Source organism: Marmota flaviventris, chromosome 8 (assembly GCF_047511675.1).
Source record: "Marmota flaviventris isolate mMarFla1 chromosome 8, mMarFla1.hap1, whole genome shotgun sequence".
NCBI lineage: Eukaryota > Metazoa > Chordata > Mammalia > Rodentia > Sciuridae > Marmota > Marmota flaviventris.
The window spans coordinates 9,175,082-9,199,585 of NC_092505.1; the positions used below are offsets into that span (position 1 = coordinate 9,175,082).

General features: G+C 48.7%; 1 protein-coding gene across 1 annotated transcript in view; it reads right to left on the reverse strand.

Annotated features, from left to right (window-relative positions):
- The window catches only part of Clic6 (chloride intracellular channel 6), a 39,997-nt gene that overhangs the window by 8,088 nt on the left and 7,405 nt on the right, over positions 1–24,504 (reverse strand). The window contains exon 2 of the mRNA XM_027929311.2: positions 139–248. Within this exon, the coding sequence (XP_027785112.2) occupies positions 139–248 (110 nt within the window). The remainder of the gene's footprint in view (positions 1–138; positions 249–24,504) is intronic.

Below are 24,504 nucleotides of genomic sequence, written 5' to 3' on the forward strand. Positions count from 1 at the left end.
GCTCCACTTCCCGCTCCTGCCGAGGATGGACACACCTGTGATCTCGCCCCCGGGTCCTAGGGACGTGAATACCTGTGGGGTGGCCGTGGGGGGGGGGGTCAGGTTCCATTATGTCAGCAACGCAGAGGCTCATCTTACCTTTTCAGGTCCACCGTCGTCACATTGAATATAACGCCCTTTAGCCAGAGAATCATAAAGAGACGCTGAGAAAATGGGCAATTTCCAATGCTCTCACCATCGTACCCGGCCTGCACATGGAAAGAGGTCTGGATCTGAGCCAGTCTCACCGTGATAAGTGTGGACACACGGTCATCGTGAATGTTGTCAATGCTCATGACACTCTAAGCAGCCTTCTGAGGCCATTTTAACTTGGGATCCAGGGCACAGTAGAGGTGGGTGCGGGGGGCGAGGGAAGGACAGACTTTCCCTCCTTCCCGCCCCCTCACCACTTCCTGCCTCCCTGGGCCTCAGAACAGCAGTTCACAGAGGGAAGAGCAGCGAGAGAGGGATCTCCGTCCATTAGCAAAGGCAAAAAAGAAGGACACCCTCTTTCCCTCCGTGACGTGATCCTCTCCAAGGGAGGCACGAGCTCCTCCTTCCCAATGAGCTTGCTTTAAAGGCGAGCCTGCAGCGTGCCGCCAGCTCTGCCAGTCTCCACGGAGCTCGCCCCTGGGACCAGCTTGGGATTGTGGGAGCTGGAACATCCGGGCACACGACAAAACTGGCCTCTCCCCTCTTCTGACTCATGGGGGTGGGAGACAGAGGAGGCAGGAAGCACTTGGACCAAGGAGACAGAGCATCACCCGATTGGTCCTGAGGCGGAGGGATGTAAAACCACCCCTTCCCAGTGACCCAGGGCCGGTGACCTCCACCCACACCCCAACACAGACTCTGAAACCCGCTGAACCCCTGGGGCTCCTGCAGAAGACAAAGGCAGGTGTTGGGGAAGATGGTTGTAGGGCTTTGCAATTCCTAGTGAAAGAAGTGAGAGAACAAAAGATAACAAGGGACGTTCTGGACTCTTCTTCCCTTTCCATCTCTTCTGCCTCGAAAACCTCTGGCCTGGTCAGGGCACTAATAACACAACACGCTGCTAAAAAAGACAAGGGGCGGTGGGGGGTGGCTTGAACACACCCTTGTTTCTGCTGTGGCTTGGACATGTTTGTGCTACAGACGTTCACGTGCTGGGAGCCTGGTCCCCAGTGTGGCAGTGTTGGGAGCTGGTGTGGAACCTTTGAGAAGTGGGGCCTCGTGGAAAGTGAGGAAGTCACGGGGACACAGGCTCAGAAGGTACTAGCTATCAGAATGAGTTCTCATGACAGCAAGTCAGTATAAAGACAGCAAGACCAGGCCCTCCCTGCTTCCTGGACTCTTGTCTCACCAGGTGACCTGCATGTGATGCCATCTGTCAAAGGCCCTCATCAGAGCCAAGCAGATGCCAGTGCCATGCTCATGGGACTACAGAACTGTGAGCTAAATAAGCCTCTTTTCTTTATACAGTCCCCAGCCTCAGGCATTTTGTTATTGCAACAGAAAACAGACTAATACTTCATGCCCAAACCCAGCCAGCCTTTAATTACAAAAGCCTAGCCACAATTCAATACTCGAAGCCCATTTCTGCCATATACAATCAAAAGAAAGTTAAGAACACCACACCCTTACAGGTAGACAACAACAGGAAGACAGGAGGCAGCACGTGAACTGCTTGTTTGTAAAGTGAAGGAAAGAAAAAAGATGGCTCAGGAGAATTAGACAACTTCAAGAGTACCCCGGAGCTGATTCCCTGACTTTGGTGTTCCTAAGAAACCTGGAGAGGTTATTAATGACTCATCAATGGACAAAAGACCATTCATGAATGTCCCTGCAGATAAAGAGGATAAGCAGTAGACAACCCAATTTTTAAGAAACTTGATCAGCCTTCACAAGACAGGGAACCCAAGGGGCCAACGAGTACATGAAAGATTCTGAACATCATTAGGCACTGGGGCAATGCCAGCAGGAGGTGCCACCGTGCACCTGCCGGGTGGCTAGAATCTAAAGGCCTGACAACACCTACAAAAATGCAGAGTGACTGTCATTCCCATGAATGACACCACCTGGTGTCAGGTAGCACCAACTGGTGTCAGGAGTGCTACTGGGGTGAACTGTAGCTCTTACCAGAGTTAAGCACACATTAACCCTGTGGCACAGTAGTTCCATTCCAGAAAGAAACGAGTGCTTATGGGCACCCAAAGACACTTACACCAATGTTCTTTGCAGCTTTAGTAGAACAGCCAAAACCTGGACGTGACCCATATTCCATCACAGCAAAATGAGCAGGCCAGCTGTGGCCCAGTCAGACAAGAGGATACCACGGCACAACACAAAACAACGAGCTGTCACAGCACACAGCAGTGTGGCCACCTCGCACCAGCACAACGTGGACAGGTAGAAGCAGACGCAAGAGTCCCATGTAGCTCAGGCTTGAAGTGCAAGCTCAGGGAAAGTCTTGTGAGGATGACCTCAGAACCACAGGTGCCCTAGGAAGATGGCACCCTAGGATGGTACCCTGGAGGGAGCCCTCAGGGTGGTGGAAACACTCTCCACCTGGTCCAGGTGATGGCTACCAGGTGTAAGGTTGGAGTCCTTACTGAATGTTAATTTTAAAAAATATGTATTATTTTTAAAAAAAAAAACAAGGGAGTGGGATTCAGGGGGCTCTTGTACGGGGCCCAGCAATCTGAATTTTTAAGAAGCCAAGGTGATGTAATGCTGGTGGGGCCAGCATTACCAAGAGTGTGGCCGTCACCCAGGGTAATGCCAATGATGCCCAAGAGGAAGACTCCCAAAGCTTTCTCATTAGCGAAGACAGCTGCACACACACGGAGATGACAGCCAGACTTAATCCACCTGACGAGGCGCCAACAGCCCTGGATGGTGGAATCCAGAGTCCCCCAGCTCCGAGTCTGGGCTCCGCACCTCTCCACCCCTCCCACTCTCACTTTCTGGAGACGGCATTTATTTGCCTGTTGGCCTGTTACAAGGGAGGGTCTGAGAACGCGCCAGTCTGTGGAGTGGTAGGAGCCTGTGTATCTATCCAAGTTCTCAAGACCACTCCCTAGAGACCTGAACCTCCGCCCTGTATTGCCCACCTGAGGCCACTCCTGCCTCAGGGCCCTGCATCCTGTGGCCCTCTTGAAAGTTTCCCCCGTGTCTCCTGCTGCAGAGCGAGCCAGGGGAAGCAGAGAAGGAGCCAGCAAAACTCCCAGGGGCTTGCTGCTTGGGGGCCCTCTCCAGCTACAGCCTCCTCTGGCTCAGCAGCCTGCTTAGCTCCCCCCGGGTGGAGGCAATCAAGCCAAGCAGAAGGGGAGGGGGGAGGAAAGCACAGGGACACAGAGCCACATAGTTTGGCCAGTCCTGACTTGCTCTGCAGCTTTGAAACCTCTTCTATCTGTAATAGTTGCACTAAGCCCAGGAAAGTCTAAAATCAGTGCTGTAGAGTGGGGCGGTTGTTTCCCTCCCAAGATAACCTGTCTCCCCAGCCTTGGGAATCCTGGTAGATCTCATCCTCAGTGCAGCGAAGTCCCTGCTGAGCTCCGTGCCATCCTGCCCCGTGGTGGAGCGTCCTCCCTAAGCTCACCTTGACAAAGAGCTCTTGTCTACAAAGGGCCTCCCCTGCCCGGCCAACAAGCAGCAGCATCTGGAGAATAAGCAGATGCACCGTTCTCTGCCTTGCTCTGTCTCAGTTCTCTCCAACTCAAGTCAGGGTTTCCTTGCAACTGTCCTCACCATTTCCTGAAGTCTGGCTGCTGCTTCTTTAGAAGGACTAGTGGGGGCTGGGAGCAATCGATTCCTTAAAAAAAAAAAAAAAAAATGAAAGCTGCCTCTGCCATCCAACTGGAAAAACTTAGCAGGTGTTTCTGTGCTCTGTGACTGGGACAACACACCTGGTCAGAGGGCGGGACCGTGCCCTGCGGGGATGCAGACCCCCAGCTTAGAAGTGTGATGGAAGCTTCGCCTGTTCATTTTGTCCCATGTGGCCTCGGCCCTGAATTGTTCCAGCCCAGCCTGGCTAGCAAACTAAAGGCCGTCAGGCATTTTAGAAAAATTAGCTAGCTGCTGCGACTGCCAATAAAACAGGATTTACATATCCAGAGTTGCCTCATCTTAAATTGCTCTAAAAATTTTTTTCCCCCCCGTCTCCGTCTGTTGTAAATGAGGGGGTTACGGGAACATGGTGGGAGTGACGAGGACGCCTTGCTGCCTAATTTTATTACTTTAATGCTCTTCAGTGCTAGGAGGTGCCAGCGGGGATAAAGGCAAAGATAGGCCATCTCCTCGGCCCATTATGGAGCAATAATGGCAGCGGAGCACCGAGGTCGCGTTCATTAACCAGAGGAGATGATGGGATAAATAGAGGCATATTAGGAGAGAGTAACTGACACTGCTGTCATCATCAGGACGCTCTATCCTGTGAAGTTTTATTTTCCAATGCTGAATCCACGCGCCCCCACCCCCACCCCCAGCTAATTGCACTCTGGACTAACATTTCTCAGCAGGGTTCTCAGCCTGCAAGGGAAGTTTCTGTATGTATACGTTTCTGATGAAATCAAATTAGGCAGTTTGAGAGATCAGAGTGTCCTCGGTTTCCAGCAAAGACCTAGGCACTTGGATAACCCAGGACTGAATGTTTGCCATTCAGTTTTGACTCTTTTGAGCATCTGCAATAGCAATTCTGCAGAGAAGAATTCTGGATGCCTCGGGCAAATTCTGAGAAACTCTGCTTGCAACCCATTGCTGCTGTGGCTTTGAGAATGTTGGGAACTCTGCCAGGTTCCAGCCTGCACCCCCCACCCCCCACAGGAGTCCCCTAAGCGTGAATGGGAAAGGTCCAAATGGCAGTGCCAAGGTCAGCAGCTGGTGCCCGTCACAGGCCCTCTCAAGATCACAGCCTCTCCCACTTATCTGCCACACCGACTCCACTCCAATTTGTGGAAAAGATGCATTTTTAATTTCCTATAAGCATCTTTTGCTTCAGGCCAATGACCTCCCTGATGAGTTCTTGGTACCGGGCACCATCCACACCACCACCTTCCACCAAAATGACCTCGTGCCCACTGCTGCCTTTGAAGGACCAAACAGACCCAGACATCCAAGCACAGAGCTGACGGGGTGGTGACCCTCAAGAGAACCTCAGCCGCCCCACAGCATCCCACCCCCTCATTTCCCCTAGTGTAGGCCACACCCACCACCTTGATCCCCCAACTTCTTGGTTCTACCTTCTTTCTAGAAATTTCTGTGTGGGCCTAGATGGTAAACACATGCTATAAAGCAAGTTCTCTATTCTTCTCAAATATAATGAGAAACAGTTGGAGGTGGCTGCAGAGGGGAGACAAAAGAGAAGAAATCAGTTGGCAATATTCTCACTGTTCTTTTTCAGATTTCAGCCAGGGAGGTTGGACCTGCAAATGGGTGCAAAAAATTCTTCAGTCCCGGAATAAACTGGGGGAAAGACCTGGGGACCTGGGGGTTGGTGGCTTGATTAGATGCCATCATGGGAGTGGAGGAAATCAGTGAGGAATGATGGGCTGCTGTCTCCGATGTTCTGGAGGGACTTCAGGTTGAACAAGGACAGTAGCAACCAGAAGAAGCAAGAGTCAGGGGACGGTTTAATGTGGCCAGTCTTCTCCTCAAAGAGAAGCCATGGGGTCAAACGAGCCAGCCAGGACTCTCCTCTGCCGTCTTAGTCAGTTTTCTGCTGCTATAACAGAATACCACAGCCTGGATGATTTATAATGAAAAGAAATGTATTTCTCCTCGTTCTGGAGTCCAGAAAGTCCAATGTTGAGGTGCTGGCCTCTGGTGAGGGCCTTCCTGCTGCATCATAACATCATGGAGGACATCACTTGGCCAGAGAGTGGCCAAGAGCCACCAAACCACTCCCATGATGACAGCATTCATCCTTTCATGAGGTGGAGCCCTCGTGACCTAATCACCCGCGATTAAATTGCAACATGACTTCAGGAGGGGACACTAAAGCATAAAGCAGCTGTTAGAGAAGGCCAAACGCAGTCCGGCCCAAGGTAAGGAGTTAGAGCAAATCAGGTGGAGATGGGGTAGGACTCCCTCCCCTCCTCTGAGTCCCACCTACGAACTCCATGAATTCATCCCTGGGTCCATGGCCTTACTTGCTTTGGGAAGTGGCAATCAAACATGCACTTCATAGCTCAGCACCAAGGCCTGACCCCCAAGACAAACAGCCAGCTCTCCCTGGGTTCCCCGCATCCTCCTGGGTGGGTCCCTTCCCTTGGCACTCACAATTTTACTGCAGGTACAACTGACCGCAGCGTTGGCCGAAGCCCCTTGTGGAACAGGAGAGCTACAGACTAGGCCCTGGAGGGTTAGGGTGGTCAGCAGTCCACACATAGAGAGTCCGCAACATGGAGAGTCCCTGCGTACATGCCCCAGAGACACCCCTGCATCTGGGCCCTGTGCGGTGGGCAAGGACCAGGGGAGACTGCCCCATTCCTGCAAGAGGGCCTCGCAGGACAGTCGGGGACAGTCCTGTTGGGTCTTTCTTGCTTCCCAGTGAAAGCAGGTGGGAAGACTAGGATCTCTTTCTGACCCTGGCCATGATGGGCGTCTGGGGTCAGGGGCCCATCTTCACTCATGGGGGCTGCTCCCGCAGGCTATTCCTAGAACAAAGGAAACACTCCAAAGAAAAACAAAAAACAAAACACTGAGGGTCTGCAGCACTTGCCCCAATGGCCTGGGGCCTGGTCCACCCCAGGGAGCCCCCAGCAGCTCTTCTTCCTTTTCAGGATGGTTATCCACGAATGGTTTCCCTTTCTGAAACTCACTGAATCTCACTGCTAAGACATCACCCACAGAGAGCAAGAGGCCAGAGCCAGCGGCAGCCAGTCCTTCCTGCCCTGCTGGCCGATGGTGGGGCCTTCATATGCAATATTCCAATACACCCGCGACTTCTTAATTTTGAGTCATTCTATAAATTTTTTAAAATTACAATGTTCTCCATGTGTCTAAGTTAACATTTCCAATTTCAGCAAGGTTCTTCCAAGGTCAAGGTGCAGGCATTGGGGCCAGGGACAGCCAGTGGACATGGGCCTCACCTCCGACTAATGATGTGGCCTTGGGCGATTCATTTGTTCTCCAGGGCTTCCTCCGCCTTAAAAAAACAGGGCTCTAATCCCTGATGCACCAGAGCATCCCGGGCACCCGATGAAGGGAGCTGTTATTGTCATTATCGTCATCAGCATCACCCTCATTACTCTTCCAAATCTGAGCACAGCCCAGGTCAGACAATTATAGAATTCAGGGCACTTTTTAACAAGCCTCAATTAGCGGGATATTCATGCCAATCTGTAGAATCCTAAAAGAATGACTGATTTTTTTTTCCCTCTCTCTCACGAAGTAACTCATCCCATACCTACTCCAAATGGAAATTAAGAGCCAAAGTCTTTTTCTTTCTTTCTTTTTTTTTTTTTTTTGTAGCAGTAGATGGATGGAATACCTTTATTTGTTTATTTTTATGTGGTACTGAGGATCGAACCCAGTGCCTCACGTATGCCAGGCAAGCACTTTCCCACTGAGCTACAGCGCCAGCTCTCCAAAGTCTTTTTCTTAATTGCAAAGCAAACAGATCGTCAGCCAGGAGGCAAAAATGCAAGACCCTGGCCTGGCATTCATGTCTGGTGCCACACAAATCTCCTAGTGAAGGGTCAAGAGGACAAAACACCTGCAGAGCTGCACACGCCTTGACATTGGCCTCGACCTTGACCTTGACCTTTGGAGGTTGATGAGCTCAAGGCATTCTTGACACCAAACCCTCTGCCCGTGAAAGGAAAAGGCTGGTCTCCTGTCTGACAGTTTGGAGTTGGAGCTAAGGCCATGTGATCAGGGGCAGCTGCCTCTTGGCCACCATCCCCTGGGAAAGAGGATTCCGTAAATGGGAGGAGAAGGGGGCCACTCCCCTGTGGGGACTGGAGTTCAACCTAAGGGCTTGGTAGATCCACCTCAAGTAGGGTCAGCATGACAAAATGGCAGAGAGGAAAAAAACCAGTCCAGCCCTTTCTTGGCCAAATAAGAATTTTTTGAAGGAATGTTGCCGCAGTCTGACTGGGCACAAACAACCGAGCCGCCACGAGGCACTTGTAGGTTCAAACAGGAACTACTTTATTGCCAGAACCCCACCGGAACACTCTTGAACTCCACGGAAAACCCGCTAGAGCCAACGGGAACTCCGCGAGAACTCAAAAAGTAGCGGGCACTCGAGGTAGCAGGAGCCGCCCCACTGCCGGACAGCAGAGGTTTATATACACAACTGAATACGCTGGTGTTACTTCTCAACCGCTCCTTCTGGCAAAATGCCAGGCGCCATCTCGACCTGGTTGTGGCTCTCAACAGAATGTCCTTCAAAAATCAGCAATTTCTCAAATGATTTTTAAAAAACTGATAGTCGATCACTGCCTACCGGTTGATTCCAATATGGGTCTGACTCATGTGTGGATGTCATCAGATTTAATCCTCTCAAAATCTTGGAAGATGGGTCCTGTAATTCCTCCCGTTTTACAGATGAATGAACTGAGGCTCAGAGAAGCTAAGCAGGCTGCCCAGAGAGGCAAACAAGACGGGGTGATCCGGCTCTCCCTTGTTCTCCCAAACCAGATGACCATGCAGTTTCAGGTCCTCAGGATGGAGACCAGGCTGTCCCCTCTCTTTACCTGCTTCCAGCCTCTGAACCCCTCTCTACCTGGCATTTCTAGCCCTTCCCTCGTCTTTCCTGTCCCCAGACGAGGCTAATCCTGGTAAGTTGCAGGTTCCCAGGGTCATTCTGCTGGAGCGCGACCCATTGCTCTCAGGGGCCCATGAGAAGTCGCCCACCTGCCAGGGCCTCTCTCTTCATTTGGAAGGAAAGGCTAATGGCACCTACCCCTTAGTACTGGGTAAAAATTAGATGAGACGTGTCACGTGAACCACAGAACAAAGCCTGCACGCAGGGGCCTGTCTGCTGGGCCCTCCTTCTGGAACCTCCCTTCCCTGCCCCCACCCTCCTCCCCCCTCCTCGTCCTTCCCTCCCCCTCCTGCCCTTCCCGCAGCAGCCAGTTAAGCCAGTTACTCTGTTCCCTTTGTCCTCTCTGCGGCAACTGTCATAGCCATAATGAGCTCAGGCCACCTTCCTAAAATGCTCCTTGTCCCTGTGCCACCGCAGTAAGTAAACTCTTTGTCCTCCACGTCTCTTTCTGTAAGTCTGGTCAGTACCTCTCACCTTCTCCGAATCCCTCTCACAATGCCATCAGCTCCGGTGCAGCACCCAAGGGTTCCCCAGTGTTCCCTCCAGGTGACCTCCACAGGGTGGCACGGTGTCGGCCTCTGTGGGGAAAGGCACTGGTGTCTCCTTGCAGCGTCAACCCCGCATTCGCGTTCTGCAGGGGTACTCCACAACGACCCAGCGGGAACCCCCCTCCCTAGGAGCCCTGCAGGCCCAGCTCACCCCAACCCTCCCCTCCCCAAAGACCTTCCCAGCCTGCCTGTTGGGCGCTCCTCTCCCACCTACCCCAGAAGACAATTGCTGGGTGACCAATCCATCCTGATCTGCCCAAGACTCTCCTGATTTTAAAACTGAAAGTCCCTTGTCCCCCAAGTCCTGGGTAAGTTGGGACAGCTGGTCACCCTCCGTCTGCTCAGCTGAAACCCTTGTTTTGAGTGGGAGACATTATTAAGTCTGGCTGGGTTACCTAGAAACAGACCTGTGCTTCACCTCCACCAGAACATCAGCATCGATAAAGTGATCAGTTGGACAATGGATCCCTTGAATGTCACCAAGCAGGTGACAGCCAAGATAAGGAATGCTCAGCTCCTTGGGCAAGAGGACAAACAAACAGGGTCTGAGATCTACAGGGAGGAGATGGAAGCCCCCCTTCTAAGTCTGTTGAGAGCCAGCTAATACAGGGACAGTCTGTCCCCACCCAGTGCAGAAAGTTTGCTGCAGCTCAGTGCATCAGGCAAGCAGGGAAATCAGAGGTGAGTGCCCGTCAGGGTGACACACACTGCCCAAACCAGGACCTCCCCCGTTTTAAATTCCTGAATTGCCCTCAACAAAGGCCACCGTTTCTCTTTGATCCTCCACATAACTCCTTAGATTAAAAAGAAAAATCTGAACCTCTGTCCAAGTGGGGAAGGAAGACCTTCCAGGCATCCCCCACACCACTGGCAGCCGGTGGGGGATGGCGTCCTTGGACCCCGAGGGGGTGCCTCCTGCCAGGAATGTTGGGCTGGAAAGGTAAGTATCCATTCCTACCTGTCACCTTGGCACAGCGCCCACCTCTCATTCAAAGAAGATGATACATAATTAGATGCATCTTCTCAAAAATATGATACCTGAGGCTTTAAGAAGACCACTGGCTCTTCTCTGACTCTTAAAAATGTGGTTGTGAACAACAACAAAAACAACTTTGTTACAAATATATATATATGATGTTACAAATATATAATAATGGTGGTGGTGGTGGTGGTGGCAGCTAAGGTAGCACTAACTTTGCCACACATTCTTCTAAGCACTTTCCTTGTGTTACCCTCTCAGACGTAGATACTGTCATTATCACCATTATCAGGACCAGAGAGGGAGAGAAACTTGCCCAAGGCCACACAGCACAATATCCAAATAGGGCAGGCAGGGCCAGGGACTTCCAAGAAGACCTGACTCATGCACTCTAATCCAGGTATCAGCTTCCAGTCACTGGCCAAGAGTGTGAGTCTGGAATTTTTCTAAGGCAGGTAAGACCAGGGCCTGCACTGGCCCCAAGAGTGCTAAGCGCCAACAGAACTGTAAGGTAGTGAATCTGAGTGGTTTAAAGCCTCCAAGTCCATGGTGATTTGTTATAGCAGCAAAAGAAAACTCATACAGCTGGATTTCCATAAGGCCTTTCCCCAAGACAACTCATTGGGTCAACTAAATGGTCATGTAAAAGGATAAACCCTGAAGCAGGTAATACTCAGCCTGCCTCTAGAAACTTCCTGCACGGAGTCTTTCCACTCATCTGCCGGGGATTAGCATGATGATCACGGGCACCAAGAAGCCCTGTGTTGAACCCACCAACAATCAAGCCAAGACTGCAGCTCCTGTGTGTGGACTTGGGAACTCCAGTAACAGTTTGACCTGAACTTCCAGGAGGCCTGCTGGTTCCTGCCTGTCACCTCTGGGGCCACAGCCTCTGGAGGACAAGACACGCATGGAGCTTTCTAGTTGGATCCGGTCAACTTTTCCCCCAACTTTTTAATTTGGCAAGATGGATTTCAGAATCTCCCTGTCCAAAAATTTAACAGGGAAGAGATGCACAAGAGGATAAGGGCTCTACCTGGGACAAGTTCACTTTCTTTAATCTTGGTTCCTAACTGTGGTTTCCAGGACCTGCCCACAAATGGCCAACTGGGGAAAAACTGGAAGATGCTGTTGGCGCCCCCTGGTGGTCTTGAGGTGCACATTCAGATTTATCCTGAACACTCAACCACTGCCATCCCAAATGACAGAAAATGACACTATTTTTTACCGCCCCCCCCCCCCAACAGGGGCTTCACCATCCGGATTTACCCAGGACTCAGGAATTTCCTGCTACATAGGATTTTCAGTTTTAAAACCAGCAAAGTCTGAGAAAAGTAGGACGAGTTGGCCTCCCTCTCCCCACAACCCTCTTGGACCCCTTGGAAAAACGACTTGAGGGTGACATCTTTCAGTCCTATGCACTGTGGACACCCTGTCCCAAACATAACTGGGAGCACACATCTTAATCTGAGTTCATAAGCCAGACTGTTCAGACTTTGTTTGTGCTATGAAAATAAGAATTTAAGATTTGTACGTTATTTCTCAACTCTCACTGAAGAACTAGGGGCAGGGACCAGGAGAAAGCACAGTAGGTAAGGGACCTGGGTCACCCCAAATGCTGGCAGAGCAGACCCTAAAACAGAAGTCGTGATCAACCGCAAAAGTGTTCAAATGCAACGTTCTCAATTTGTTCAAAATTCTCTGAGCTTTTTTGCAAAACTTTAGAAACAAGTTGCTTCTGTGGGAGGGCAGTACCTGCTTTCCCTTCAGTTTTCTCTAAAATGTTTGTAAGTGTTAAGGCAGCCAAAGGCCTGGGGCTATCTGTTTGCAAAGGGGAAAAGTCTGGGGACTTAAACACTCTCAGTTGAGTTTAACCAACTCAAAATTTTCATGTATTGGTCATTAAAATACATGAAAATTTTCTGCAGCTGGCAACTGGGATTCTATAGTACCTTTTGTCCCCACTGAAACTAGTCAGTTCAGAAATACCTTAATGGTTCTTAACAGAAGTGAGAGATGGGATTTGAGGCAAGTGTGGATTTTGGAACGCTTTCTTTTTCATACTAAAGAGGGCAGAAATCAGAAGCTTTGTGGGTAACTTTTCAGGTAGGACCCAAAGGTTGCCTGTGGGATGATTTATGAGGTCTGGGAGTGTCCACCTGTCTTAAAATGTCTCCAACACTTTCTATGAAAGCCTGAATCTCAGAGAATTGTCTAGAAAAAAGCCACAGTCTGTCAGGTGGTGGCCTTCCCCAGGGACAACCAGAGAGCACCAGTGCCCCTGGCCACTAACCTTCCCACAAGCAGACATTCTCTGTCCATTTCCTCACACACAAAATGAACAAGTCCATTTTCCAGAACTTTCTACAACTTGTCATGGGTGACACCTTCCCACAGACGTCAGATGAAGTGGCAAAGGCTGAGGACGCTCTTGTCCCCACTTTGTAAGGATGTGCTTGCAGGGGTTTGAAGTGGTTTTGAGAAGCAGTGTTAATTACTACAGCTGGTCACAGTAGCTATGAAGAATATTCACAATCTAAAATTAAAGCACTTGGAATGCTGAAAAATAGCCACCTCAGAGACAAAGTCGATTTGGTTTCCAAAACTGAAGTTCTTAATCGATCTCATGGATTATTATTTTTGCTTCATGTTAAAAGGAAAAACAGACCAAGAGCCACTCCCAATTAGGTAATTCATTTCTCCTGCAGTTGTCTTGCTTAATGGAAGAACTTCCACAAGAACAGCAAAAAAACAAAGAACTCCTAGCTCAGATATAAATAAATGCCTAGAGAGCATTCGGTCCATGGTGCCCTGTGGTGGGATTTCTACATTCAAATGCAAATTTGGTAAACTCTGCCTGTATCTTCATGCTTAAGAAACCTTGGCCACAGCGACCTGCTAAGTTCCCCAGATGCTGCCTTTTCTCCAAGCCATGGAGACTTGGGGCTAAGCCTGCTCTACCAAACCGAAACCTCAGGTTTCACAAGCTTTGGACTCAAACCACCCTGTCATTTTTGCATTGGTTAGAGGAGACAAAAGAATCAAAAAAGCTCTACCTTCCCCATGTCCCACTCTGGCCTGCACTGACCCATGCAAAGGGAAGGTCCCTGGCCCCAGGCCCAAGGGGATCAGCTACTCTCCAAACAATCAACCAGGAGTCCATAAAATCATTTTATATATAAAACAGGAAAAGTTGGCTTTTGGTTTCAAAAGCAGGAAAATTGGAGCCAGGATCAAAAAAAAAAGTGGCATTTAGGAAAATCACAGAAGTTTCCTGGAACCGTGTTCAGAGGGGTGACTACTCCATTTTTAACCATCAGACTTTATTTCATGTTTCCTTGTCATTGCTGCATCCTTACAAGTTCAAGGGCTCCTGGGTAAGAGATAATTAATTTGCTAAATCTGAGCTTTGACAATAAGCAGAAAGAGTGGCACCCCGTAGAGGTTAGCAACCTAACTGGAAAGTGTTTAGGACATCACAGAATTATCTGGAAGCTCTACCTTCCCCATGTCCCACTCTGGCCTGCACTGACCCATGCAAAGGGAAGGTCCCTGGCCCCAGGCCCAAGGGGATCAGCTACTCTCCAAACAAGGATAAACACCAACTGGCCAGCCAAGGCTAACACCCTGGCTTCCTTAGAAACCTTCACAACACGTGCTTTCTCTGGCAAGTATGGTGACTCCCTCCCCACCCTCACCCCTGGGGAAAAGGGAGCGTGTTTCCCTCACCCCAACCCAGCCTGAGATCAGCATCACAGAACTGTCCACAACCTGGAGGAGGAACAAAGCCTCTTGTTTTCAAAGGGGGCAGGCATGCTAAGGGACCGGAAACCAATGACCCTGATTTGTGGCAAACTGTATAATGGCCACAGCTGTCCAGGGTCAGGGTACTGAGTCGCTTCGCCCGCACATGCAGACGGACACCGGGACACCAGGGAAGAAGACTGGGTTCTATACGGCTCATTGATTATCCTAAGTCCACGCTGGGTGAGCCCAGTTAACTGAGGAACTGCCAGATGTCAGGGACAAAGCAAAGTAAGGCCTGAGAAACCGGAATTCAAAGAGGAAGCATCCAAATCTTGCTGTGTAAACTAACTTGCACATATTTCACTTGTGTGCTAGTAAATAGGAAAATACTCCCTATTCAGAAGAAAATGGGAGGCAATGGTCATCCAGCTGTGATCTGAGGTGATGTCACTGCCCTCCAGAGGCTGATCATACCCAGGCGGTGACATGCCCTCATTAACGGGAGCCATGAGCCGGACCTTCACCTTCATCCCCAGAGACCTGTCATTTGTTTGAGAAGATACAAGGTTCTAGCTGATCCTGCTGGAACCTCCAAATAAGCTCTCCTGATCCATGAATCGGAAACAGATGAAGAAAGTCACGGAGCCATCTTTTACAATGGATCAAAGAAGCAGAAACTTGGAAGGAATGGGGTAAGGCAGCAGAACTAGTCTCGCCCACTGGAGGGCTGGGTCAGGATGGGGCCAGGAGCACCCTTTCACCCTGTCTCGGAGGTGAATCCAAAATGCCAACGCTTTCAAGGAAACATCAGAGCCCACGAGGACAGGGAACTGTCTGAAAGCATTCACCAAACCTAAGAATTTCCAAAAGAAAAATCTTCAGTGGCTGCAGTCCCCAGAGAAGGTCCCATCTGCCACCTGGCAGAAAAAAAGGAGGACTTCAAATCCTGTATGGCACCAAATGAGGCACTTGTTAGAGCACTTTTCACATTAAAAAAAAAAAGTGGACTAGAAATAAAAATTTTCAGTAAACAATAATAAAAAAAAAAAATAGAGTGGATCGTATGCTGAAAGGTGTGTGCTCTGAACAAAGGACTACGGAAGCATCTCTGGTTTCAATTTGCACCCTTTTCCCAGTCCCCAAAGGAAAACGCCAAAGACCCTCCCAACGCCCGTTAGCCTGGGCTTCTCCAAGCTGCACCTCCTCGAAACACCCAGGGTGCAGGGAGCACTCACCATGTCTTCCTAAGAGAGGACCTGGTCACGGCCACCGAAGGTGTGAGAAGCCACTGAGGAGGCAGAAAGCCGACAAATCCCTTCCCTTCTCTCGGTTCTCCTCTCTTCCTGCCCCAGAAACCACAGCATGTGGAAGACACAGGCCAGGAGAGGCCTCGAGATGGGCGTGTGGACGGTCTTGCTAGGCAAGGAAGGAGGCCTTTGCTCTCACTCCCCCTCACCCCACGCTGAGCACAACTTCTTAAAAGTTTATAGAAAGCAAGGTTCTATTGGAATAAAAGTGAACGGCTTATTTCCATGCATCTGTGAGAGCTCTTGACAACCTGTCACTGAAATAAAGGCATCCATAGATATAAAATAAGAGCTCAGACCAGGCGCAGGATCGCACGCCCATAATCCCAGCATCTTGAGAGGCTGAGGCAGGAGGATCGTAGGTTCAAAGCCAGCCTCAGTAATTCAGTGAGACTCTGTCTCGAAATTTTTTTTTAAAAGGCCTGGGCATGTGTCTCGGTGGCTAAGCATCCATGGGTTTAATCTCTGGTACCAAGAGGAGGGGCGAGGAAGGGGAAAGAGTTTTTAATCAGGGAGTTTGAAGGGCAAGGGGAGGGCTTGGTGAGTTGTAGGTGTTTCTGACTCTACAGGGGGCAGCATGCCTCAGCTTGTCCAGCCCAGGTGTGGGCACCTTGCAGACTTAAAACTTCTCATGCTGAACTATCACCCACCGGTGCTCCTTGGGGAAGGACATTAATAACAAGTGGCCTGCATTCTAGGGGAAGATGGCTTGAGTGGGATCTGTACACTGACTGGTTTTCCCATGGAAACAGTGACGCCACAGAGGATGACTCGCTTTGCTAAAGGCCAAAGGAATGGCTTCCTAACGTGCTCGATCGACCACGAAATGGGGAGGAGTGTCCTGTGGACCCGAGTGCTAAACCTGAACCACCCAAGAGGCCACAGAGATACCATGAGTGAAACCAACAGGAATGACACAGAGGGTGCCAGTCCACTGTCCAGGTGTGGAGCCAAGGTCACTCTGCAGCGGTGGTTATGGAATACAGGAGGGCTTCTTGCTTTGGTGAGCTTTTGGCCTTGCAACCCTCAGAATTCGATGTCCCAGCTGGAATTCTGGAACTCCTGCTTGCGAGTCTCCTTAGAGATGAAGGGAAGCCATTCATTCACGTGGTTTCACATTTATGAGATTTGCCACCAAGGTCCCCAGCATCTTTCTTCCTGCACCCTCTGCCCAAGCTTCTCTCAGCTCAGTGTCACGGTCTCCTTCCCCCCACAGTTGTGCCAGCAATCAGGGAACCCCCCACTGGTCTTACCCTCTTGGTTATGTGCAAGGCGGTGCTATGGAGGGGTGGGGAGGGAGGCCGGAGCAGGCCATCCTGCAGTCACGAGATGCAAGGGTAGAGCAGCCACTGAGGACGTCTATGCTGACCATCTGGAAGCCTTCTCTACTTCTTGAGCCTCACTGCAAGATGCAGAAGGCTGGCCACCCCCCCCCCCCAACCACCCGTGGGCCCCTCACCCTTGGTCCCTTGCCTCCCCTTGGCTGCCCTCTAGTGGACAACAAAATAATGGGCAAGGACAGCCACACCCACAAAATCCAGTGGCAAAAGTAAGAGGCCCTGCAGAAAAAGAAGCAACCAGTGGAAGGGTCCTTTCCACCCACGCTGAAGAGGAATTAAGGGAGGCCAGAGTGACCCTTATGTCCAAGTCTGTTGGCAATGGTCACTGCTTTCCTGCTAGCTAATCCCACGACACAAATGATATGCATCACACTTCCCCGAAGACCACAAAGAAAAAAATGCTACTTTAAGTGCAGGGAGTCCTGTTTTAGAGAAAGAAAAATGGATTCTGTTTTCTCAAATAAATACAAGGCTGCACACTTTCTCCAGGGGCTCTGGCCTGTTGGCCTACTCAATGGCTGCAGCCAGCCACCCAGCCCCGCAGCGTAGAGCTACATCTGACCACTCCGCACGCTGTTGGTCCAATGTGCTACCAATTGCTCACTCTGGGTCTCACGGGGATCACACACAACCTTAAAGCACACTGCTCCCTCTTCAGATCCTTAGAATCTAGAAATAATTTCATTCATTATCACACCTAAATCCAAAGAAATACATCTTAGCTCTTAAAATTTTGTAACATGGATCTGAACTTTTCAAAAGCCTCCTAATCCTTCACATATTCCCAGCTATATATTGCATGTATTCCTTCCGATGGCTGTAACAATTAATTCATTATTAGATGGATTAAATGGTTGACCCACGTAGCTTAGTTACCAAACCCCGAGGCTTTGGGCTTTCAATTCTGGCAAGAGGCTTAGTGATGTTAGAGTCTATTGTCACAGCAGGTGGAATCAAGTCATAAAAAGTACATGAACAAATAACATAGCACTCTCCATTTTTTCTCATATATGAGTTATGCTTGAAAAATGCCAGGGCTATTTTTAATCCTGATTTAATAATATGGCCTGATACCAACTGAAGCTTATACATGGAGATGAAAAGCTTATTTCCTTGTAAAATTCTCACAAGGAATTATTACAACAAAGGCACATCTTGTTCTGGGAAGTCTGCTTGATAATGCAGCCTGTTGTTGTATACCCTGGTGGTTTATGTTCTTGAATGACAGTCTTCCGATCCCACAGTGACTCAAAGGGGAAAAAATGCAGGCACCAAATAGAGGGACCAAGGTTCCTTTCCTCTGCCTGGCTGACTCCAAACTGCTTTAAACCTCCCACCTTGGCCCTGTCTCTTTACCCACCCAGACTTCACCAGTTCAGAGGAAAATGTAAGCTACGTGACTGAGTCACCAATTGCTGCGTAACAAACTACCCCCAAATTTAGGAACCTAAAATCTCTGTTTTAGATACCTTATGATGTTGAGAGTCAGGAATGTGAGCATGGCTTTCTTGGGTGATCCCTCTGTTCCTGTGACACTAACAAAGGTCACTCAGGGTGTCCATTTGGTGGATAGGCTGGTCGGAGTAGGGGGGAAAGGCAGCTTTACATGGGTACCCAGTGTCTGGTAGGATTATCAAACAGAGCACCTGCAGGTGGCCTCTCAGCACGTGGCCCAGGATGGTCAATTAAAAAAGCAGAAGATACGCAGCCTTTGGTGAAAAAAATCACCCAGCATCACTTGCACCATGTTCTACTGACGGCCAAGAGCCATGAAGGTCAAGCCAGATTCAGAGGAAGGAAGATTAGACCCTACTTCTCAGAGGCAGGCCTGTCCAAGAATGTGAGGCCATCTTCAGTCTGCCCCACTGAGATTCCAGGGTGTTCCAAAATGCCCAAATCATTTATTAATAGACTCAGTTTTCTGCTAACTTGAACTGGCTTGTGGAAACCATGATAATGTCTAAAAGTGACAGATCATAAATTCTTTTATGTTCAGTGATGGTCAGAGCTGCATGTCTGCAGTGCTTACACTGGCAAACCTCAATTCCTGGAGAAATGTTGCTCTACTGCGGCTATTTGCAATTCCAAGATCATCATGTGTTGGTTAAATGGCAGTGAGTAAAGAATGTCCCCTCCACGTCGGATGTGCTAACACCTCTGAGCTTTCTTAAGCACTGAACTCTGTTTGGAAAGTTAAATGACACCAAGAAGCCCCTGAGTACAACCCAAATCTCCATCCAGTCTGACCAGTTACGGAAGCAGGATAGACGGCGTCTGACTTGGAGTTCAAAGGAACAAATTGGGGGGAAAGACCGTATCTTTCCAGGGTTATTCAAATGCACCTCCAAGGCCCTGACACCAGAGGTACCAGTGAACTGTTAATATTCTTCATTTAGGGAAAAACCTGTGTCCCTGCATCTCCAGGCCAATGACACCTTGCTCCATGCAGTCTTGGAAGCACACGGTGGCTGCGAGATGCGCAGTGTTTTGGACACACTGTGTGGCCGCTGCCCTAACAGCCCCAGCAGAGCATCCCTCGTGCGCCCCAACCTGGAAAACAGAACTGTGACCTCCCTGCTCTGACTCCTTGCCCCTGATCCCACTGGGCTCAATATGGAACAGAGGTACTATTGGGGACACTGCTGGGGGTGCACAATGAGGTTCGGCCTGCTGTACTGGAGCATCCCATGTCCCAAAGAAGTTTAGAGAAATGCCAGCATAATGCCGGAAGCAGAATGGCTCCATCTTCTCTGCTCTTAGCAGCTGGCCACCCTCTCCAGGAAGAGGACCACTAGTGGAAGACAGTCAGAACTAGCAGGGTGTTCTGCACTCACACGCTGGGAAACACAAAGGGGGCCCTGATAGGCCTGTCCTATCTGCTTGACACGCACTGTATTTCTTCTTCTTTGGAAAAACAGAGATGGCAGAAATGAGCATATGGGGTGACCCAGATCATTGGTCAAGGCCCTCTCTATGTGGGTCCTGCAGCGATGGCCCTTGGTCTGCCTCTCCCCACTCAGGTCCTCAGCCACTTTTCCTGCTGTAGCCTCCTGCCGTAGACACAGGGGACAGGTATGTGGGAGGCCATCCTCGCATGTGATCTGACTTACCTCCCTGCCTGGGTGAGAGGCACTTAGACACAGCTGTGTCAGAGCTATTCCCCACCCTTCTCCAGGTCCGAGGGCTTGTCCGTGCAGAGGCGTGCCTGGCCACTGTCCCGAAGACCAATCGTTGCCCCTGACCTTGGGATGCTGCCCCTCTTAACCTTCATTGGATGGGATTTTCCCCAGAATTTTTTATTTCCCAATAAAAGCCCACTCCCTGGCGTGTTCTCTCTCTCTCTCTCTCTCTCTCTCTCTCTCTCTCTCTCTCGCTAGTCTCTTCAGTAAACCTCGCTACCGCATTAGGTGGATAGGGGTGGGAGCTAGGAAGCTGCCTTGGAGCTGGTTTTAAAGGTAATTGGAGTCTTGTCTCTTTAATTTAAAACCCCTAGCAATTACTTATGAATTGAACCTTCTTTCATGCAGCCAGCGCTGGTCGCGTGGCAGAGAGGTGCTTTCCGCATCCCACAGTATTTCAATAGTTAAGTCGCTGTCCTCTGACACAGCCGATTTGACTCGAGCAACATCATGGGTTCAGATGAAGAGATGCTATAGGATAAAATTTTACATTCTACAAAACACACCGACCACCTAAATCTTCCCACCTAGCCGAGAAGCCATGCTTCTCTGTGGCTGTCACTCAGGTATCCATCCTTGGTACAGACGGACAGATAACACGGTTCAACCTGCAGCAGATGGCTGTCCCTCAAGGTCAGAGATCTAGAGTCTAAAAGTTCCCCTGCTGTGGTCTGGATCTTAAATGTTTCCCAAAGGCCCGTGGCTGAAGGTTTGCTCCCAGTTGAGAGATCACGGAACCTTTAAGGGGTGGGGCCATGGGAGGTCTTGAAGGGGACAGTAGGATCCCAGAACCTCTTCTTCCTCTTTGTAGCTTCCTGGCCATGAAGTGAGTGACTCTGCTCCATCACCTGCTCCCCGCCATGATGTGCTGCCTGGCCACAAGCCCAAGAGCAGCAAGGCTAAGCCACCATGAACTAGACCCTCCAAAGCTGTAAGTCAAGTTAACTTTTCTAAGTTGATTATCTCCTACCTTTGGAGTGACATGGGTGACACCAAGCTGACTGACACACCCCTTGACCATGGTTTCTGCCCACTGCCTGCCCTTTCCACCTTCTCCCACAACCCCTTGTGGCCCTCCTTCCTCGCACCATATGGGAACTGTTCCTCTCTGCATCACCCTCCAGGCTCCAGAATAGCACTGCCTATGGGTATTCTAATCCCTGCTGCCCCCATCCCCAATCACAATGTCTGACCCTTGGAAGGTAACCAGTAAATCTGTTTTAACTATATGCTGTGCTAACCAATCCTCCTGCCAAAGACACGTGGGGGTCTGCCATTTTGAAAGCGGGTTCTCCAGGATTGGGCCCCAAACACCACATGGCAGTTTGGAAAACTTCTTCCACATCAATAGACTCAACAGACTTCTATGTGAACAGTCAAGCACAGAAAGGGAGAGAAACAGTGAGTGGAAGGAGAGTTCACAAACCCAGTAAAATTCCAGAATTAAAGACTATTTTTAAAACTGATGATTTCTTGCACACGCATGTAAGATTAGACTTAGCCCCTGCACACTGCATAAAAGTGTCTATCAACACTGCCTGTTTCTCAATAGAGTTTCCCCCTCAGAAGTTTCCAAACCATCTTTAAGAGTATTCAATTCCCCCTCCCACTCACCAAACATGAGCCATGAGGAGGTTCATGATCCTGCACAGTTCACTAGACCTTCAGCCAAGATTTGTCTTCATTCTCTATGAGTTTGTTGATTCACTCTTTCAGCAGGTGGAAGCAGAAATGGGAAATCTGTCTAGGAGACACCACTCTAGGGACAGTATTTTGCTATTGCTGCATCACAGATGATGTTTTCCCAAGGGTTTTGATTCATGGGTATCAAATTTCTTTCAGTAGAGAGCACAAAAGATCAAAGTGATACACCTGGCATTTTCAGATAGGGTCATGTGGGCACGGCACGATCCTACTATCTACACGGTTTAAATTCCGTTAGGAGCTCCCTGCATTTAACCAGAGTTCCACTCTGAAAGTACATGAGCTTGCTAAAATGTACCTGATAATTAAAAAGAGAGAAAAGCAAAGCTGAAATATCTAATCCCTCAGGATTTAATAAGTTATGGAATATAAAGAACAACAGAGCATTTAAAGGCTCCAGTGTATGCAGCTTAAGATCGCAAGAGCACCCGGGTAGCCTGAGCTTCATGTTCCCACGCGTCGGTTATGAGAGGTTACTAAGACTATGAGAGTGAATCACTCCAGTGCCGTCAACGCACTCTCGGAAAAACCAAGGCAACACATGTGTCAGAAAAGGGTCTACATTCTTCATCCTAAAAATCAAGAATGGAGCCAAAAGCCAACTTGAAAATTAAGCAATGGATGTAAACAACCAGCTCACAGAAAATAGATACTGATAGTACTTAAATACATAAAAGCATCTTCGATCTCACATATAATAAAAGAAACATGAATTAAAAAACAATGGACATCATTTCTCACTTTTCAGATTCAAAGTTTGGGTGGGGAGGTCCAGTGGAGTAAACGTGGCACTGATAAAAGAGTCAGAGAGGAATGTTACCTGGTACTGCCTCTTTGAAGAGGAAATTTGGAAAAGGTTATCAAGTTTTAAGTATACAATGCTATTTCAAAGAATTTAACTGATATTTAATCATACATCATCTGTGGGGATATTCACTACACCATTACTTAACTATCTTTTTGATTGTGGATATAAAGGCCTATATATCCACCGGTGAGGGATCGAGTATAGAGAACACCCATCTCCAAATACTATGAAATTTTAACAAGATCATGTGAGAGCTCTAGGCACTGAGAGGAAACGAGTCCCAAGATAGAATGTTAAAGGGAGAAAGCAAGACAGAGACCAACATATTTTCAGTGCATTCATTTTTTTGTGGAGGAAAATAAGCAGATGTGGGGTCTTTAAAAATGTGTAACACAAATTCTTGACTTTTCCTTTAAGGGGCAGAGTCTAATGCCACTCTCTCTGAGGTCTGGGCTTAGTGAGTGATTCCTAAAAGGCCAAATAGAGCAGAAGTGTTAGTGTGTGACCTCAAAGAGGTGGTAGCCTCTTCCTTGGCTTGTCTTAGATCCCTGCTCTCGGGAAAGCCAGAGGCCATGTTGGGAGAGCACTAATGCAGCCCTGTGGAAAGAGTCCCAGCGGATGAGGAACCAATCCTGCCAAAGACATGTGAGTCTACCATCTTGGAAGTGGGTCTCCAGCCTAGTTGGTCCTTCAGACAAGACGACAGCCCTAGCTCACATCATAACTGCCACCCCATGAACCAGAACCACTCAACTACCTGTCCCAAATTCCTGACACAGAGAAACTCGGAAGAATGTCTGTTGTTTTAAAGTTTTAAGTCTTAGAGTAATCTGTTGCACAGCAGTCGATAGCTAACACAATGAGGATATTTACATTCATGCTTGGATATGCACAGAATATTCCTGGAAAGATACTTAGTGGTTATCTAAAGGAACAAAAAAAACTGGAAAGTTGGACCTCCAAGGTAGACGAAGACACATTTCATTGTATTATATCTTCATATGTGTAAGTTTTGATATGTTACTGTATTATCTTTTAAATAAATGGTAGGTACATTTCACAGTTGAGAGATCACGGAACCTTTAAGGGGTGGGGCCATGGGAGGTCACAAAAGAAATCCATGGGCCACATGAACATATTGTTCCAATATTTAATGTATATTTTATTTTTACTTAAATAAAAAGTATGGACTTCATAAACAAAATACATTTTTTTAATATTTATTTTTTTAGTTATGTGGTGCTGAGGATCGAACCCAGGGCCTCACACGCGCTAGGCTCACACTCTACCACCAAGCCACAACCCCAGCCTGCAAATTTATATATATATATATATATATATATATATATAATGTTTAGTGTCCTAAATATTTCTTGCTGTGATAGAACCTGTGGGTTCTTTATTCAGAGCCATTTCTCTTTTTCTATAAAGAAAACTCCAATTCTTTAAAGATGTTAGTGCATCTTGCCCAGGGTGATGAGTCAAAGTAGGTCTCGGGGGTCAGCAAACCTTCTCTTACAGGGCCCAACAGTAAATATTCCAGGCTTTGTGGCCCACAGAGTCTCTGTCCCATGACTCAGGGACAGAGGGAAAGCAGTCATAAATAAAACATGTAAGTATAATTAAGGCTGGGTCCAGAAAAGGGAGAAAAACCTTTATTGAGGGGCACTGACAGTGGAATGTATTTCTATGTTGTTAGGGTCTGTAAACAAGTCAGGATGGCGCCTGGCATTTTGCCAGAGGGAGTGGTTTGTGAAGTAACGCCAGCGAGCCATTAAGTGTGGAGATTCCTTATTGGTTGACTGCTGTATCTAGTTTATGTTAATTAAGATAAGCTGTGTGGAATGTATATATACCCCTCCTGTCCTACAATAAAGGGCTCCCACTCCTGCTGTATCAATGTACACAAGTTCCTCGTCACCCCCTGGTTAGTTTGCTGCAGCCGGACTGCGGCCCTGAACAGCCTTCTCCTCTTCCCAACAAATGATATGTATTTTTTTACCTTATGTATTCAACTTGTGTACATTGATACAGCAGGAGTGGGAGCCCTTTATTGTAGGACAGGAGGGGTATATATACATTCCACACAGCTTATCTTAAT